We start from the raw sequence: 16,458 nt of genomic DNA on the forward strand, positions 1-16,458 counted from the left end.
TATACATATATGGAAAGCGGTACGTGTGTACATGAATATCTGTGAGTTTTTATGCACAAATGATTGAATTAATTGAATAATACTGATAATTCGTTGATACCTTATTCTGTTGCTGACCTTCGTCCGCTTGTCCATTCTCTTTCGGTCTGTCTTCTATAGTTTTTGGCGAGTGCCCGCTTACTTTATACTGCTGGAGCTGTAACCGCATTTGCACGTTCGGTCAACAAGATAACATTTTAATAATGAATAGTGGTATTCGGATTTATATATTTATTAAAACACAAAACTCACTTCTTCTTTGATATGGACCAATTCCTCCTCGAGACTTGTATTTCTTTCGAGGGCCACGCGCAAACGCTCGCGCACCTAAGGTTCATCAGTAACATTAACCTACCAATTGCTAATTGTGTAAGATACCCCAGACATCTAACGAACGAACTGTATAAGCCATGTTTCATCTTGCGACCGCGTCGACGCGAACGTCATTCCATCCAGTGAATATTATCCCACTGGATGTGGAATTCAAACAAGAATAACGGAATAACGCTCACATCAACGTGATAATTCCTAAGTAGTACGTGTAATCTTAGTATTTACAAATTTGTTGAGCAATAGGAATTGACTTTTCCTTAACAGAGATGTCGTGGGCTTAATATTTCTAGAGCAATTCCAAGCAAAATTGGAAACGAGGAGTTACCGCGGCAACGTCACTAAATATAATAGCAAACGATAGATTATTAGCTACCTTCAATCTTCTTCAATTTATAAATAAAAAATATACATGGCCGTTTGCAAAATGAATGCAATAGAGAACCTTGACCTAATCTGCATACATACGAACGTTGTAACATTTATCGTTCGATACTCTGTATGGAAATCACATATGTACTTTTATTGTGTAAGAGTCACTAACATGTAGAGATGTGCGAATCAAGAATTTCTATATCGAATCGAATCTCATTTTTTAAATTCGAATTCGAGTCGAATCGAATCTATGAAATTTCACTCGAATTCGAGTCGAATCGAATGAAATCGAATCAAATCATTAAAAAATTTAACATGACTATTAAACATGCAAATAACGATGGAAGATTTTAATAAGGGAAAGGGAATATTGATATTGTAATATCATTTTAAAGTAAAATATATGTTTAGATAATTAAAGTAATTCTTAATTAAGTTATTAATTATAAGTTAAGTTAATTACAAGTTAAAGGCTCAAACATACATAGGCCCAGATGGCCCGTTTTGTAGCTGATACACGCGAACGATAATGTACTTGATTCCCATTCAATTATCCGGATTCGAATCGAATCGAATTACGTTAGATTCGATTCGATTCGAATTCGAATAGTTCGTACATCTCTACTAATATGTAATTTTGTTATATTCATACCAGTCAACTAAGTTTTCAACCAATATCAAGTAAAGCTAATGAGAAAAGAACAGTGTTCTGTCGACAATTTTCCAACTCCAATTTTCATCCCCTTGTTTCAGTGATAAAGCTGTAAAATCTTCCAAAACTCGAACTTGGTAGGTTGATTATTATGTTCATAAGATGTTCATAAGAAGTTCAATTATCCTCTCTTCAGTATAATTAGTTCCTTTCGCGAAGAAGTGGCATTGCGATGCGCGGTAAATTAAATAAACGACAGAAATATACCTTCTCGTCCAAAGCCTTGTGATGTTCGAAGAGGCTTTTTAGAGCTTTGAGTACTTCTACCTCGGATGACACGCCAGACTGTGCAGCGGCTTGACGTTTCACCACCGTCATTCGGAGTGACCGCTCGTGTCGTGATACCAAACATTCCAAATGTTCCAGCAAAAGCTGCGAACATCAATCAACGAGCCGAACGTTAGATTAATTCACATAAAGTGACGCCGATTACGAGAACATAATAAGGGTTAAAATGTTAGACATGTGTAATGTTCAATTACGCACACGTGTATTGTTTCTTTCAGCTTTTAGCTCTGAAATCTCTTCTTCTCTCTCCAAGATGCTTTCTCGCGCTGCCGCCAATTCTTTCGTCAATTGTGAAAATTCCTGCACAAATATGAAATCGCGCACATTAAGATATATACGGAAAAAACACGATGCTTAAAATGAGAATCGGAAATTCCACTAAACATTTCAAATACGCGAATATATCTGTGGATTATAATTTCTACAATTTGTATCTTCCATTTAATTTTCTGTCTAATTCGATGTAGTACAGCCAAAATCATCAAGTACAATCTGAGTAATAAATATAAAGAGTAATTTTATGCAGAAAAATAAATAGTACATACAAGAGAGTTTTATTTCGCAGTTCAGTTTGTTTCGGGAAAGGTCAATCCATTCAAGATGAAAAATAAAACGATACGTTGGAGTTCAACTTTCACACAAAAGACGAGGCGCACGCTTTTTTTACGTTAACATAAAACGGTAATACTAAATAAGAAAGCAATTTTAAACCACGAAGTATTGTAAAATTTTGCCTCGAGGAGTATTACAAAATTCTACCTCGAGGAAAGTCTGACCGATATTCATGAACAGTAACAATGAAACAAACTAAATACTCTCGTATACCAACAGGACACCGCACGAAAGTGTCCGAACTCCGATTTTGATGAAATTGTAATATCTCTCGTAGACAAAAAATTAAAATCAAAATAGGAGACACGTGTTGCTTTCTATAGTCTCTACACGCACTTTTAGGGGAGAAGACATCCCGTAAAAAGAAGAAAAAAAAAGGGAGCGGGGGGAGAAATCGTACGTTACGTCTCATCTAATTATACTTATAATTAACATTGTGATTGAGTGTGTGTTATTAGTACAACCAACGTGCAGAATACTATTATTAAAAAAATATGTTTGCAATATTTCTGAAACATTGGAAATATACGTATATAATTTCAGTATAACTGCAGCATAATTGCAGCGATATTCGTGCGCAGAATATTAAGATAACAATATTCCTAAACATTAAGATAACAATATTCCTAAAATGTTCCTGCAACGTTTGCACGATTGCAACATTGTAATATATTACCGCAAACTTTTAGCAATATATTGCGTTGTAGGAGATGATATGATAGGCAATTGATAAAAATTGCGCTTGTTAATGATAATACAATAAATATTTCGTAAATTACCGAAAGAAGCTTTCGCTTTTATGTTATAACAATGCATGCGCATGCATACAAATATCGCGTACAAGTGTCAAGCATTAAAATATTGTAGCGATGTTACAACGCGGAGCAGAAGTTTCAGTAATCTTGTTGCTATTATAGCACTAGAAGAAATCTATTTCCATTATCTAACGATCCCCGACGCGAGGTTCTAGCGCTTTAATGCACGACGAATTTTGTTTTTAGTAATATGTATAGATCTGACTCAAAGTGGAACACTGAAAAGAAAAGATGTCCGCGCAAAATATATAATTTTATAAACAAAATAGAAATTTATAAAATAGAAATTAAGTCACTTGTGGCGATTGCCACAACAGCTACGCAAATGTTTTAACAACCACGAGTCCACGAATCGACACTATACACACAGCTACTGAGAAAAGTCTCTCAACGGATAATTTTACGAATTCATTTCAAATTCCACTACGGAACCATCATTACTCTGTCGATTGTCTTGACGGACAATCGTAACTCATATCGTGATCATGGCTGTCGATCAAACTGTTGATTCAACGATTCAACGATGAAGAGAAAAAAGAATGTATGTCCTTGGTACACTCGATGTACACTCGATGTAATTATTTCAGAGTGCAATTTCTTCCCTCCTCGCTTTAATGAGGATCGTTGTAAAAAAAGATACAATACAAATGAGGTCACTATACCTGGGGAATGTTTGCGTTAAGTTGACGATTAAGAGCGTCCCGTTCCTTCTCGACCTCCGCTAATCGTGCTTCCATCTCCTGCAGCCGCTCTTGACCCTCGCGCATCGACTCCATCAACTTATCCCTCTCGTCCAGCATAGACACCATTAGTTGCTCAAAGTTGCCGTCCTCGCCGGAGAATTGCGAGCTTCGCTGGCTCATACTGTCCTCCGCGATCGTCGGCATTACGTCACACATCATATTCCACATTTTGCACGTTATAGCAATCGTCGACGTTAGACCTAACCCGCGAATAGATTTTGATTGATATTATTATTATTTTTGTTTGTGCTGTTGTCGTTATTAATCGTTATTCACACACGAACGGTAAAGCTTGTGCACCGTTTTAAAGGTCCGGCGAACAGCACACGCGCAGCACATACCACGCAACATGTCACACACGTATGTACACACACCGCAAACGACGACGACGACGACGACGACGACGACGACGAGACACCTACGACCTACGACAGATCTGTCTGACTCTTGCCTAAACCCAATTTGTTATAAGTATAAAATCCTTGTCCTTTCTCTTTCTCTTTCTCTTTCTCTTCCTCTTTCTCTTTCGCTTGCGAATACTCTTCTTGTTTGTCTTGCGAACAACGCGTTCACAACTTCTCAATGTGTGCAAGTCACTGCAATCATCTTGCGCCCTCACGTTCGTGCATCTTCTTCGACTGCAACATGAACACGCGGATCCCGCCGGCGGAACGAATTTCTCCCAACCGATTTCGACGGATTTTAACACTGTTTAAGGTGTTGATGGTTAATAAAGGCAATCAAAATCTTAATCATTGCACAAGTCATCATTCGATGACCACTATGAGAAAATAATCTTCGAATGTCCGTCCTTACGAACGTGAGCTTATTATATTCTTTCGTTATAATCTACTCAGTGGGATGTTCCGGTTCTCGAAAGCACGTGTTCTCACGTGTAGCATATCTTACGCGACATGTAACGACATGTAATTTCTGGCTAAATGTCTCCGCTGCATCGTCCTACACCTCGCATCGTATCCGAATAACAGTGTGATCCCTTTGACACGCCATGTGTACACGCCAGGAAACAATTTTGACGGATATTATACTCTTCAATCTTCCCTCTCGCTGTCGGAATATTATCAAACTTGCAATCCAACAGACATAGTGTCCAATATATCGGATCAATTTCCTGCGACTACCATCGACTTTTTAAAACACCCTACACTCGCACCATGTACTCACACGCCGCATCGCAAATTCAGTCATCAACCTCCCTCTCGCCACCTTTCGTAACTCCCTCCCCCCTCCCTTCCCCCCTCCCTCTCTCTCTCTCTCTCTCCCCTCCTCCCGCCGCTCCCGCTCTCACTCCGCCTCTCCCTAATCCCTGCACCTGATGGTGTTCTCTTTCACGAAATAGATGATATTTTCTCACTTGTTGACGCTTGTTATTTTTCTTATTTTTATACATAAAAATATCTTTTAAAGAAACTGACCCGATTGCTTTTATGTAGACACTAATTGTGGTACAGTATGTTAGTAACGGTACTCGTGATGTCGCTGCTGTGTACACGGTAAAAAACTTTGTTTACTTATGTCAAAGCATATTATTTTCTCCCTTTTTTCCTTGTTAAATTGACATTCCACATATGTATCTGTTGGAATAACACTTGTAAATGTTAAAACTGCATATTTTACGCTCTAGCATAGATTAACATACAGCAAATGTGAATTTTACTGAAAAAATATATTCTTGTCGTATTGCAGTATGAACAATGCAATGTGTACTATAGTCAAAACAGAAGTGGTATAGCAGATAAAGTAGAGGCAACTCTCTCTCTCTCTCTCTCTCTCTCTCTCTCTCTCTCTCTCTCTCTCTCTCTCTCTCTCTCTCTCTCTCTCTCTCTCTCTCTCTCTCTCTCTCTCTCTGTCTCTCTCTCTCTCTCTCTCTCTCTCTCTCTCTCTCTCTCTCTCTCTCTCTCTCTCTCTCTCTCTATCTATCTATCTATCTATCTATCTATCTCTCTCCCTCTTCCCTCTCTTTCTCAAGAGCACGAGTTGACAATCTCATCTGTGACAAGCAAATTTTACAGCTACGCTATTCATTGAATTAAGCGGCACATTAAACCTTGGTTAAAACACTTGACAACAATAACCGAGAACAATATAACAAAAGAGTAAAGATATAACATTTTTCTCACTCTATAAATAACGTTTTTTGTGTTAGAACTGACGTTATAGATATGTAAATTTTACATAAAATTAATTCTAAGTATTAACATCTTCGTCTTGATTCCTGACACAAATGTTTGTATTACTTTTTCATCTTACTTATCTCGAATCCGTTAAATTAGCAGAAAAACTTAAGTGGATTGATTTCACACATGTGAAATATATTAAATTCGACACAACATTCCTTACTGTGCAGTAGTGTAGCATTAGTAGTGGCAGCAATATTAACAGTGGTGGTTGTGTGTAGTAACAGTGGTAGTCATGTAGTAGTGGTAATAGTAGTCACTGCACTGTCTATAATAGCACAGAGATAATATTGGTAATACAGTGATACTCACTTTGTTAATGATGATGATTTAGTCGTGAATGTAGTGATTATAATATTGTGGTAAAACTACAATTAACAATAATAATTGTATAATAGTATAACAGTGGTGTCGAGCGCGGTTCCGCGAAGCACTCATAGCGAGAGGGAGAGACGGTCGTGACGGTGACGGCGGTAACGATCTCCCACCCCGGGCATCTCGCCGTTCGTTCTCATTCCTCGCTCAGTGTTGCGACTTTTGATCGGGTTTTCAAGTGTCCACCCAAAGTCTGTCATGCCGCGAGGCATCTTACCTTGACTTGACTTGAAAGAAAGCCGGTTAACAGCGCGACGCCCGAAACAACCACCTTATTCTCGTCCTCACACAAATCTCACTTGACACTATTCAGTTCGTTTCTCTTACGCTTGTCAATCTACACTCCTATCTTCGGAAAATTGCTGGATGTAGTAAAACTGTATCTCTCTTGCGAAAGTACACGTAACAAAGATTTACATCTTAACAGAAATGGTGCTCCTTTGCCGAGGACCATAAGAATCTCGCGACGTTTTCTTATCATTAACAGCAACGAGGAAGAGAGAGAGAGAGAGAGAGAGAGAAGAGGGAGAATATGTCAGTGTGTCTGTTAATGTGTGTGTGTGTGTGTTTTGTGTGTGGGTGTGTGTGTGTGTGTGTGTGTGTGTGTGTGTGTGTGTGGGTGGGTGGGTGGGTGTGTGTGGTGTGGTATATGTGTGTGTAGGTATATTGCGTGTGTGTATATATGTGTGATGCGCGCGCGCTTGTGTGTGTGTATGTGTGCGTGAAAGAGAAAAGGGAGGAAGGTACCGGAGAAGACACGGTGCCAAATCGTACGTACGATTCGTTCGACGAGTATTGCGCTGAGCGGCGCCGAAATTCCGAGCTCAGCCAGCGGCTACAACACAACACGGCATCGTCCCGATAGCGTGTTATATCGCGCGCGACGCCGAAATACCGACACACCTACTATCAGGGTTCGTTCCTACCGCCCAGCCTCGTCTACGCTACACCATTTCCGACACCGGCAGCCATCTTGCGCCGTGACGTCACTCACTGTCGCCGAAGGCGCGCCCGACTCCGCCCGAACTCTGTCATGATATCTGTCATGATATGCTTAGACCACCGTTTCCCAGCGAGGAGACGTAGCGTTACACAAACATTCTATTGGCTACATGCTATCTAAGTTATCCTCTCAGAGATAATATTTAACCAATAAAATAGCTGTATGAGACGCCGTGTTCCTCGCTGGAAACTAGCCATAATTCGCAACCAGGAATAAAGCCAGCGGCACACGATGCTTGTTTTTGTGCTGGATTGCTTGCTGGATGAAAATACTGCGTTCTGATTGGTGCATTTCCATCCATCTTCCATCGGAAATGTACCAATCACAACGCAGTATTTTCATCCAGCAAGCAATCCAGCACGAAAACAAGCACCGTGTGCCGCTGGCTTAAGAATACTACACAATCGAAATCGATTGCCGTATCCTTCTCCCGTCTTGCAAATTAGTCTTGAAAAAGAATACTCAGGCTTGATAAACTCTTATGGGAAAATTCTGACCAGTGTTTTAACGCCATCTAAAAGATAGCCCCCAGGAAATGTGAACTACGCTGCCAAAAATTCAATATGGCGTCTGTTATAAGACTGGTGCGTGTATATGTTACTTATGTTCGCTGAACGCAGCCAACTATATTTCTACAATAAATATTTGAACGTTGTTTAACACTTCTTGTAATTAAAGGAATTTTTTTTTGTGTGGTCATCGTCACTCGCTCCAAACTACCATATATACGGTGAAGGTAAAGACATATTAACACGCTTGTTATTTAGACATAAGTATTTATTACGTTACTTTTTATTTGTAGCATCGAAAATGTTTTCAGCGTACGTTGCGTCATAGATTTTAAAAGAACGTCCCTCTAAGATATTTGAGCATAGATATGGGAAGGACATGTTGTGTTCCTGGATGCAAGTCTGGGAAAGAAGTGCCTTCACATCGATTTCCCAAAGATCCTGAAAGATGCCCAAAATGGATACAAAGTTTGAAATTGAAACATTTAGAAAATTATCCAAGCAATGAGATACAAAAAAATAAAGTGTGCCATAAACATTTTCGTCCAAAAGACTATAGTCCATGTTTGCATAAATGTGTCTTATTAAATGTTGCGGTTCCTGTATTGTTTATACATAATACAAGTATAGATGTTTGGTGTACACATATCAACAACATTTTATGTAAAAAGATAACAACAGATAGCGATAATTATTATATATATATATATATATATTATATGTATAAAGCAGCAATGCGAATATCAACAAAATATGCAAAAAAAAAAACAGTGAAAAAAAATAAAATAAAGAATGAGTATACATTGTTTTAAATTGTTTATTTCTTTTAAATTGCTTTTTAGTTATTCATTTTGTTCCAAATCCAATAAATTGATTAAAATTTAAATATAAAATTAAATATACTAAAACGATTAAGAGCTCATCTTTATCGATCGGTAAGTTACTTTGCTACGTAGTTCATATATTATTGGGGGTCATCTTTTAGATGGCGTTAAAACACTGGTCAGAAATTTTACATGGAAGTTTAACAACCCTGAGAATACGACGCTAACGACGCCGACAATTATTGGTACGCGAGTACGGAACACAGCCCCAGATCTTTGATGGATCCAGGAAAACGGATCAATCAGAAACGATAATAACTAAGCGCTTCGGTTGCGTTCCGATATTCACTGCCAGTACTGAAAATACATGACTTGTGTCACGTATACTATAGATTTTCAGTTCAGTACTGGCAGTGAATTGGAATCGGAGCCCAACCTTTGGTCTGTTCTTTGTAGCTGCACTGCTGAACTGATGCAATAAGCTGGAGTGAGAAAACCTATATTTGTCTCACTTAAACTTGTTGCACCAGTTCAACAGTACAGCTACAAAGAACACAGACCACTTAACAAGCAGCTCTTTCTGTTGAACGTATGACTATTGGTGGCTTAATTCTTTTATATGAATTTTTAAAGAGGCCTTTTCCATTAGCCCTGGTCTACAATAGGTGATTTAAACTTTAAGCTATAAGAAATTAACCAATCACAGTTGAATGTGAGGAAAATAATCGACTGCCGTTGGTTAATTTCTTATAGCTTAAAGCTTAAGGCCCACTCCGTTTAAACGGAGTTTAAAGCAAGTTGTGGAATTGGGCCTAAAGCCAGCGGCACACGGTGCTTGTTTTCGTGCTAGATTGTTTGCTGGATGAAAATACTGCGTTCTGATTGGTGCATTTCCATCCATCTTCCATCGGAAATGTACCAATCACAACGCAGTATTTTCATCCAGCAAGCAATCCAGCACGAAAACAAGCACCGTGTGCCGCTGGCTTTAGTAGATAGTTAAAGTTCCAAGATGGTCAGATCAATTGATTATTATTGTAGATTACTTCAACATCTTATCGATTGCTAAAAAGTTCATACATTTTTTAATCAGTTTTGTGAAAACTAATTATTTTCTTCAACATTGCCTATCCCTATCTCAAGACGAAAAGCGAAAACTTGGTCTATAATATAGGTCTAGGTGGTTTTGGAAAGGTGGCTTTTAATACCATCGAAATGAGATACCTTCAACCACCTTCAACTCAGAATAACGAAATAACGGTCAACTTCATCATCACTGCGTGATGTTCATGAGTGCGTGTAGGATAAATGGAATACCAATAAATAATAAAGATTAACGAGTGATAAGCGATGAGTGAATCAAGCATTGCGGTCGAACGATAGATCAAGCAAGCGCAAGAGATGACAGTAATCTCGGCCGACAATTTGTTGCACGAGATGAACTAAAGTAGTCCACACTGATGAGATAGATTAGGTTAACGCACATATTCTACACGTATTTTCGTAAATATTTCGTAAATATGTCATTCCATCGCGAAAATAAAAATGCGACAGACGAAAAGGTGAGTCAAGGAGGACACGAAACATTGTATCACAGTATATGAGATACTCGGAGATAATTGATGAAAGATAGAGATAGAGATAAACTCCTTGAGAACTTCCTAACAAGTTTTCAGTCTCACATTCCCTGATTTTTGAGTAAAATATTTAACGTTGAATTATCTCGCCAATTTTAAGTTAAATTCCTGAGGAAAATAACGAATACATAAATTTCCTATATATTTAGGTGCACTTAATATATATATGTACTTTTGATGTTCAGGACTCGTAACACTTTTATTTTGCAGGAAAACATGGAGGATATTACATCGGACTTTGTATGCTTCAAGATATCAGCTCTGAAAAAAGCAGCGCGTATATCGATGGCGGAAATAAAAAATGTTACAATTGGACCTGAGTCAATAGTGAATAAAAATGTTACTAATGATAAACTAGATAATATCCAAGATGAACAAAATTCTTGTAATATGAAAAACTTACAAAAGATAAACACCAGTCCCAAGTATCATACAATATCAACTTTGAATGGTATATCGTTCTCAGTCAAAAAGATTCTTCAAGAGAGTGAATTGCAAAGGAAGGAAGAAGTCAGAGTAAGTTGAATACTATGTATAACAGCTATATATATATATATATATATATATATAAACAAATAAGTTTGTGTCATCATATAATATAGATATTTTTTTGTTAATGAACATATTGTTAGCATATGCTGTTTTAATGCAGTAGTTTTAATACAGTAATATAGTACAGTATGTACTGTTTTAAAATAGTTAATTAAATTATTTAAAATATTCCTATTCTAGGTGAATAACATATGTTTTTATATATATATATATATATATATATATTATATATATATATATATGTATGTATATTGTATATATATATATATGATGTGTGTATATATATATATATATATATATATAGAGCTTTTGTATCCTGATACTTTTACTATATTGCAGAAGAAAATGGAGCACCGAATTCAGTGTATGAACGAAAATAGTCGCGTCATTAAAGAAAACATGGAAAAGTTGCGTATGTTAATGGCACATGAGCGCGAATGCAGAGACGAGGAGAACTTGGCACATATTTTGGCTGAACAAGAGCGTATAGCCAAGGAGGAAGAGATGAAGAGACGGCATGAACAGCAGTTGCACGCACAGCGAATTCAGGAGCAGAAGGAAGGGCTCGAGCGTGAAATGGAGGAATATAGAAAGCGAATGAAGGAGAAAGAAGAGTTGTTGAGAGCCATAGTGATCCAACGTAGCCAGTTTACAGCTAGATATTGTGATATTGTGTCGTTATCTAAGACTTGCAAGGATAAGCAGGCTTTAAATATATTCCTCGCGTCACACGGTGCAAGAATCAAAGAACTGTGGCAACAAATTGAGGCTATTGATGAAAAAATCAGAGTAATTATCAAAGAAAGCGTTAATAAATATTTTTTGACCAAGTATACTGACTATCGTGTCGTAATTTATTGAAAAATGATACAGATCTTTTCAAATGTGCAAAGTCTGTTTTTTGGATCCTATACTTGTAGAAATTTGTTTATAGGACCTTGCAAATTTCTTTTTCTGTAATTGTCATATAATTATATGAATATTTCTATTTTTTATAGTGTGGTGACATGATAGCTACAGATGTGAATTCTATCGAAGCTTTGGTTCATCACATCGAGGACATGTTAAGTTTATTTCGAACGGAAATGGGTTCGTGAATTTTTCACAAACCAAGTTAATTGCAGTCTCGTACAACTCGTATATATATGTGTGTGTGTGTGTGTGTGTGTTTTCCTTTTTGTTGTAGAAAAAGCAGATGCTCAATACGAGGCAGAGCTGGTCCGTAAAGCGCAAACTGATAATGAAATTCAAGATCCAGTCACAAAGGCTGAGAGTACAACAGTCGACAAAGTGGTGTCTCCTCAACAGCCTGCTGAAAGTGGTACTGTAGAAAAGGAGGATAAGGATCAAAGTACTAACGCGAAAGCAAATCAGGAAGTAGTTGTAGCCGCACCTGTCTCACCAAGCGCTACTAACGCACTGTTTGAACCGTCCACATCTGATCCTAAACCAGAACAAAACTCTAACGATCCTGCAGAATGCAAAGAAGGTACTGGTTGCTGTATTGTTGTTATAATACCCGATTAATTTTAAGTGAACAAATGAATCGATATATTTCTCTTATACATGTTTCTTATATATTTTCTTACATATATTTCGCATTTGCAGGCAGTCCTTATGAATATGTTGATTACGAATCACTAGATATTTACAACAGAAGCCGACAATTCTTGGCCGTTTATAGACAAAGTTACGAAGATTTTCTACATTCGTCAGATACTAAAAAATTTCGTTTCGAATGCCAGAAAGCGATTAATATCCCAGTGAACGCGATTGCCGGCACTAACGAGCAGCACTTGAGAGATAAATATGACAGGCTGCAGAGTCTTCTAACTGGGAGATCGTCCCCCAATGTGATGCAGCATCCGCAAGGAATAGCTTTCTGCAAGGATCATCTGGCGAAAAAGATAGTCGTGTGTTATTTTATATGAAAGAATTTCCCTTTTTCTTTTCTTTTCTTTCCAACCTTTATACTATGCGATTTTGGAAGTTTCTCTCCTGCATATATACTCGAATGTAAATTTCCAGAGTCAAGGTGAAACGCTAATATCCAGCAAACCGGAAATGGCCTTTCCCATCGCAGCGATAGTAGTCGCTCTCTGGAACGAGCATAAAGACTTCGGTGAGTTGGTACTGGCGCATTTGCACGAAGCGTGCCCTTTCGCCGTACCAATTTTCCCGTTGCAACAAGACGGTCAATCAAACGAGGACTACTACAAGTCCCTCGGCTGCAAATATTCCGAGGACGGTTCTTTCGAGAAGCAAGACAAGTACTTGAAACGAATGTCAGGTTTGATGAGATTGTACATATCGATTACCGTCACTAGTCAGAGGAAAGGCGTCACCAAGACTCATCCCCATGGTCTTCAATACGCCTGGCGTTGGTTAGCAGCCGTTTTGAATATCGGTAGGAAGAAAATAGATGATATATTATGTTTATTATTCTCCCTGAGTGCAATCTTTATGCACAATATCGCAACTTTTTTCGCCAAGATTAGTGCGCAGCGAATTTATTTCTGTGATTTGTAGAACCAAGAGCCGATACGTGCGATCTATGCGCTACTTTGATACTAGACATGCTTGAGGTAGCCGGAAACGTGCTGTGGACTGCTTATCCGAATCAGTTTCACAAGTTATTGATATTGTTGACGGAACAGTATTATCCCCGTATGCAGAACATAACGGGTGCCGGCGGTGGACCATTGATGCGTTTGGAGGAGTTCCTGAGCAACGCTCTGGCCAAGAGCGTTATACGTATAGCCGACGGGATGCTTCCGCCTAATTTCTGGTGATTTCGTTCTACGGAATATTATCTGGTGTACGACTCTTAAACATAAGTAGAATTTAAACGAGTCTGGTAAGTCGCTGTGTAGGAATGTAATAAGAGGATTCGAATTATTTTGTTAAGTACTTTAGGATTGCTTAAAAATATCGATAATACCAATTGAGCTCTAGCGACGTGACAGAATTGAATTGAAAAGAGAGGGGAAATCGAGAACTCGAAACCTGTTTCAGGGGAATATCATTGTTATTTAACGCTGTTTAACGCGGATAAGTCTTTCGGCGAATTGTACAATTTACAAGACGATTTTGATAATATATTTTACGTATTGCGAGATATAGATGATCGAAACGAGCGTGTCCGTCAGAGGAAGGAAGTGAAATCAGGGAATGAGAGAGACAAAGAAAGAGAAAAAAAATGATTTTTCTTTTTTTCTTTCTTAACTTGGATTGTGTGTATATACATATATATATAAGTCGACGATAAATTTATAAATCATTATGGGAGAAAATATCGATTCTCTTTACTACAATCCGTGTGATTCATTTCATTCTATATTTCCATAAGAAACGATCCTTTGTCCAAATTATTGAAGGCGTTGTGGTCATGTCGAATTGAGATGTTGATCGTTGGTGGGCGAGTTCTGCAAACGGACGAAAGTCCCACCGACCGTCGGTCGCAATCACGGCCGATGAAGACTTCGACCGGACGCATCGCTCGCTGGAAGGATCATTATAGAATCCACGACGATGTTGAGTTACTCAATTCCTTCCGAGGACCTTGTCCGCTTCTTTTTAGCTTATACAATCCGTGCGGCCAAAGTTTTGTCTTCGAATATCAGCAATCTTAAAAACGGTGTCCTATTTCTAGTTTACTAATTCATATATTGAGAGTGACGAATGCGATGCGTGAATTTAAGCAAACTGGTATCGATCTTGAGAGAGAGAGAGAGAGAGAGAGAGAGAGAGAGAGGAGCGAGGAAAAGAGTAAAGAACGAGAAGTAAATTTGCGAAACGCTAACTCAGAAAAAAAAAACTGGCTCTTCATCCCTCCGCCAATGCGCAATAAAGATGCTTATCTGCGAGCGTACGTCGCCGAAGAGCCTCAAGATCTACTGAGATTTGTAGTAAAAACACAAATCATGATTTTAACGCATTAGCTCTCTCGTTACTTACGCAACACTCGAAAAGCGGAAATTAATAAATGATGGAATGAAATCAATATCGCATATGTAAAGTCAGATTACGATATTCCGAAAATTTCTTTTTCCGAGTCGAACATCGAAGAAGATTTGTTGATCTCACTGTATGGCTTAATTATAAAATAAATTAAACAATGAAGGGAGCATACACCGTGTGAAGATGAAAAATGGAAAAAAGAAAAACGAGAATTTCCCCGAAATAACGATCTCGCAATTCATCGTCACAGAATTTGTGAAGTTTCCTGAAAAATGGAATTCTATCGCGAATCCAATTGTCAGACAATCCTGACTGACTGATAATTCCCGTAATAAATGCACTCACTTGGAAAACAACCTCACGATGTTGCTTTCTCTAAAGGTGAGAGAGAGAGAGAGAGAGAGAGAGAGAGAGGGGGAGGGAGGCGGATATTTCGCACACGAGCGACAAATTACGAAGATGAATCGTCAGCCGGCCGGTGCGCCGCGCTATCGTTCGTTTGTCGGTTATTTGACTCGTGTTATCGCGCGTTTCTCACAAATTCACGTGTTACGTAAATCCGTGCGCGACTCCGCGCGTATCCGAGCCAATTAACGGCCGACGTTTTATCGCAGTGTCACGGTTCAAGGCGGAAGGCGGAGGCGGAGGTAGCGATGACGGCGGTCATCAACGTCGCGACGGCGACGCGTCTCACCGATATTCTAAAAATCACGAGAATGGATCGATTACTTCTCATTTTTTTCTCATCGAGAGAGAGAGAGAGAGAGAGAGAGAGAGAGAGAGAAAGAGAGAGAGAGAGGGAGGGATTCGTCGTTCCCAGTAAGATTATTTTATAGCAACGAATCGCGCGCAATTGCTAAAACTGTGAATATACGCACAATGACAAGTCGAAAGGAAATTGTTAAAATCAGAAACGTAAGGAAAGACCGACTTGACAGTCGGTCGAATTCAACGTCGTGTCGCAATCGCATGAGCGCAATCGATTATGCGCCTCTTAAACACGGACTTAAGAGTCTGGATCGTTCAACTATTATATATATAGCCTCTCTTACCGGGCTTTATTGTCAAAGGTACGCACAGGAGGTATAGAGGTGCGTGAGGTAGCCTATATAGTCAAAGTCATGTTACTTAGGTGAACGTCGGAAAGGCGTTCTGACTCGCGCGATGTATTTCCGTCGATGAACTCGAGTCCACGAGTCATGTTCTCCAGACAGTGAGCGAAAGAGAGAAAGAGAGGGACTTTGAAGAACGGACTTTGTCCTGATCCTTCGTTAGTTATGGCAAGATGCGATAACGATGCGACTTCATAATCTGATTTCAATCGTTCGGGACAACACTCCGATGGAAAATCTCTCGATGTAGAAACGCTACATGGTGGTCGGTGGTCGGTAGGTACAGAGTTCGTTCGATATTCGAGGAGTTTCTAGGTAAGAACACACGATACGACTGAAGGCTGAAGAAATGGTCAACACGTACCGTTTATGCG

At 38.8% G+C, this 16,458-nt stretch overlaps 2 protein-coding genes across 15 annotated transcripts in view; one reads left to right on the plus strand and one right to left on the minus strand.

The window, feature by feature from the left end:
- The window catches only part of Liprin-alpha (PTPRF interacting protein alpha), a 25,403-nt gene extending 17,924 nt beyond the window's left edge, over positions 1–7,479 (minus strand). For 13 of the 14 annotated variants that reach the window (XM_025304454.1, XM_025304446.1, XM_025304444.1 and 10 more), the window contains exons 1-5: positions 3,834–4,339; positions 1,943–2,044; positions 1,664–1,828; positions 292–366; positions 101–196 (exon numbers count right to left, since the gene is read on the minus strand). In XM_025304454.1, coding sequence (XP_025160239.1) covers positions 101–196; positions 292–366; positions 1,664–1,828; positions 1,943–2,044; positions 3,834–4,082 — 687 coding nt within the window. In that variant the 5' untranslated portion in view covers positions 4,083–4,339. Of the gene's footprint in view, positions 1–100; positions 197–291; positions 367–1,663; positions 1,829–1,942; positions 2,045–3,833; positions 4,340–7,265 lie in introns of those variants that run through there. The other variant, XM_019841134.2, reaches the window with a different exon arrangement.
- A 2,365-nt stretch (positions 7,480–9,844) lies between these two features.
- Gle1 (Gle1 RNA export mediator) lies at positions 9,845–14,236 on the plus strand. Its single transcript, XM_011140300.3, has 8 exons — positions 9,845–10,385; positions 10,671–10,976; positions 11,352–11,801; positions 12,011–12,101; positions 12,199–12,501; positions 12,621–12,925; positions 13,041–13,419; positions 13,542–14,236. Exons 1-8 carry the CDS (start codon positions 10,344–10,346, stop codon positions 13,802–13,804), a joined length of 2,139 nt encoding a protein of 712 aa, XP_011138602.1. The 5' UTR covers positions 9,845–10,343; the 3' UTR covers positions 13,805–14,236.
- The last annotated feature ends 2,222 nt before the right edge of the window (positions 14,237–16,458 follow it).

The sequence above is a fragment of the Harpegnathos saltator genome, unplaced genomic scaffold (assembly GCF_003227715.2).
Source record: "Harpegnathos saltator strain DR-91 unplaced genomic scaffold, Hsal_v8.6 scaffold61, whole genome shotgun sequence".
Taxonomy (NCBI): domain Eukaryota; kingdom Metazoa; phylum Arthropoda; class Insecta; order Hymenoptera; family Formicidae; genus Harpegnathos; species Harpegnathos saltator.

Coding starts and splice junctions, on each gene's coding strand:
- Gle1 (XM_011140300.3), top strand. CDS start 10,344: ATGTCATTCCATCGCGAAAATAAAAATGCGACAGACGAAAAG. Junction 12,502..12,620: donor TCCTGCAGAATGCAAAGAAG/GTACTGGTTGCT, acceptor TCGCATTTGCAG/GCAGTCCTTATGAATATGTT. Junction 13,420..13,541: donor AGCAGCCGTTTTGAATATCG/GTAGGAAGAAAA, acceptor TGTGATTTGTAG/AACCAAGAGCCGATACGTGC.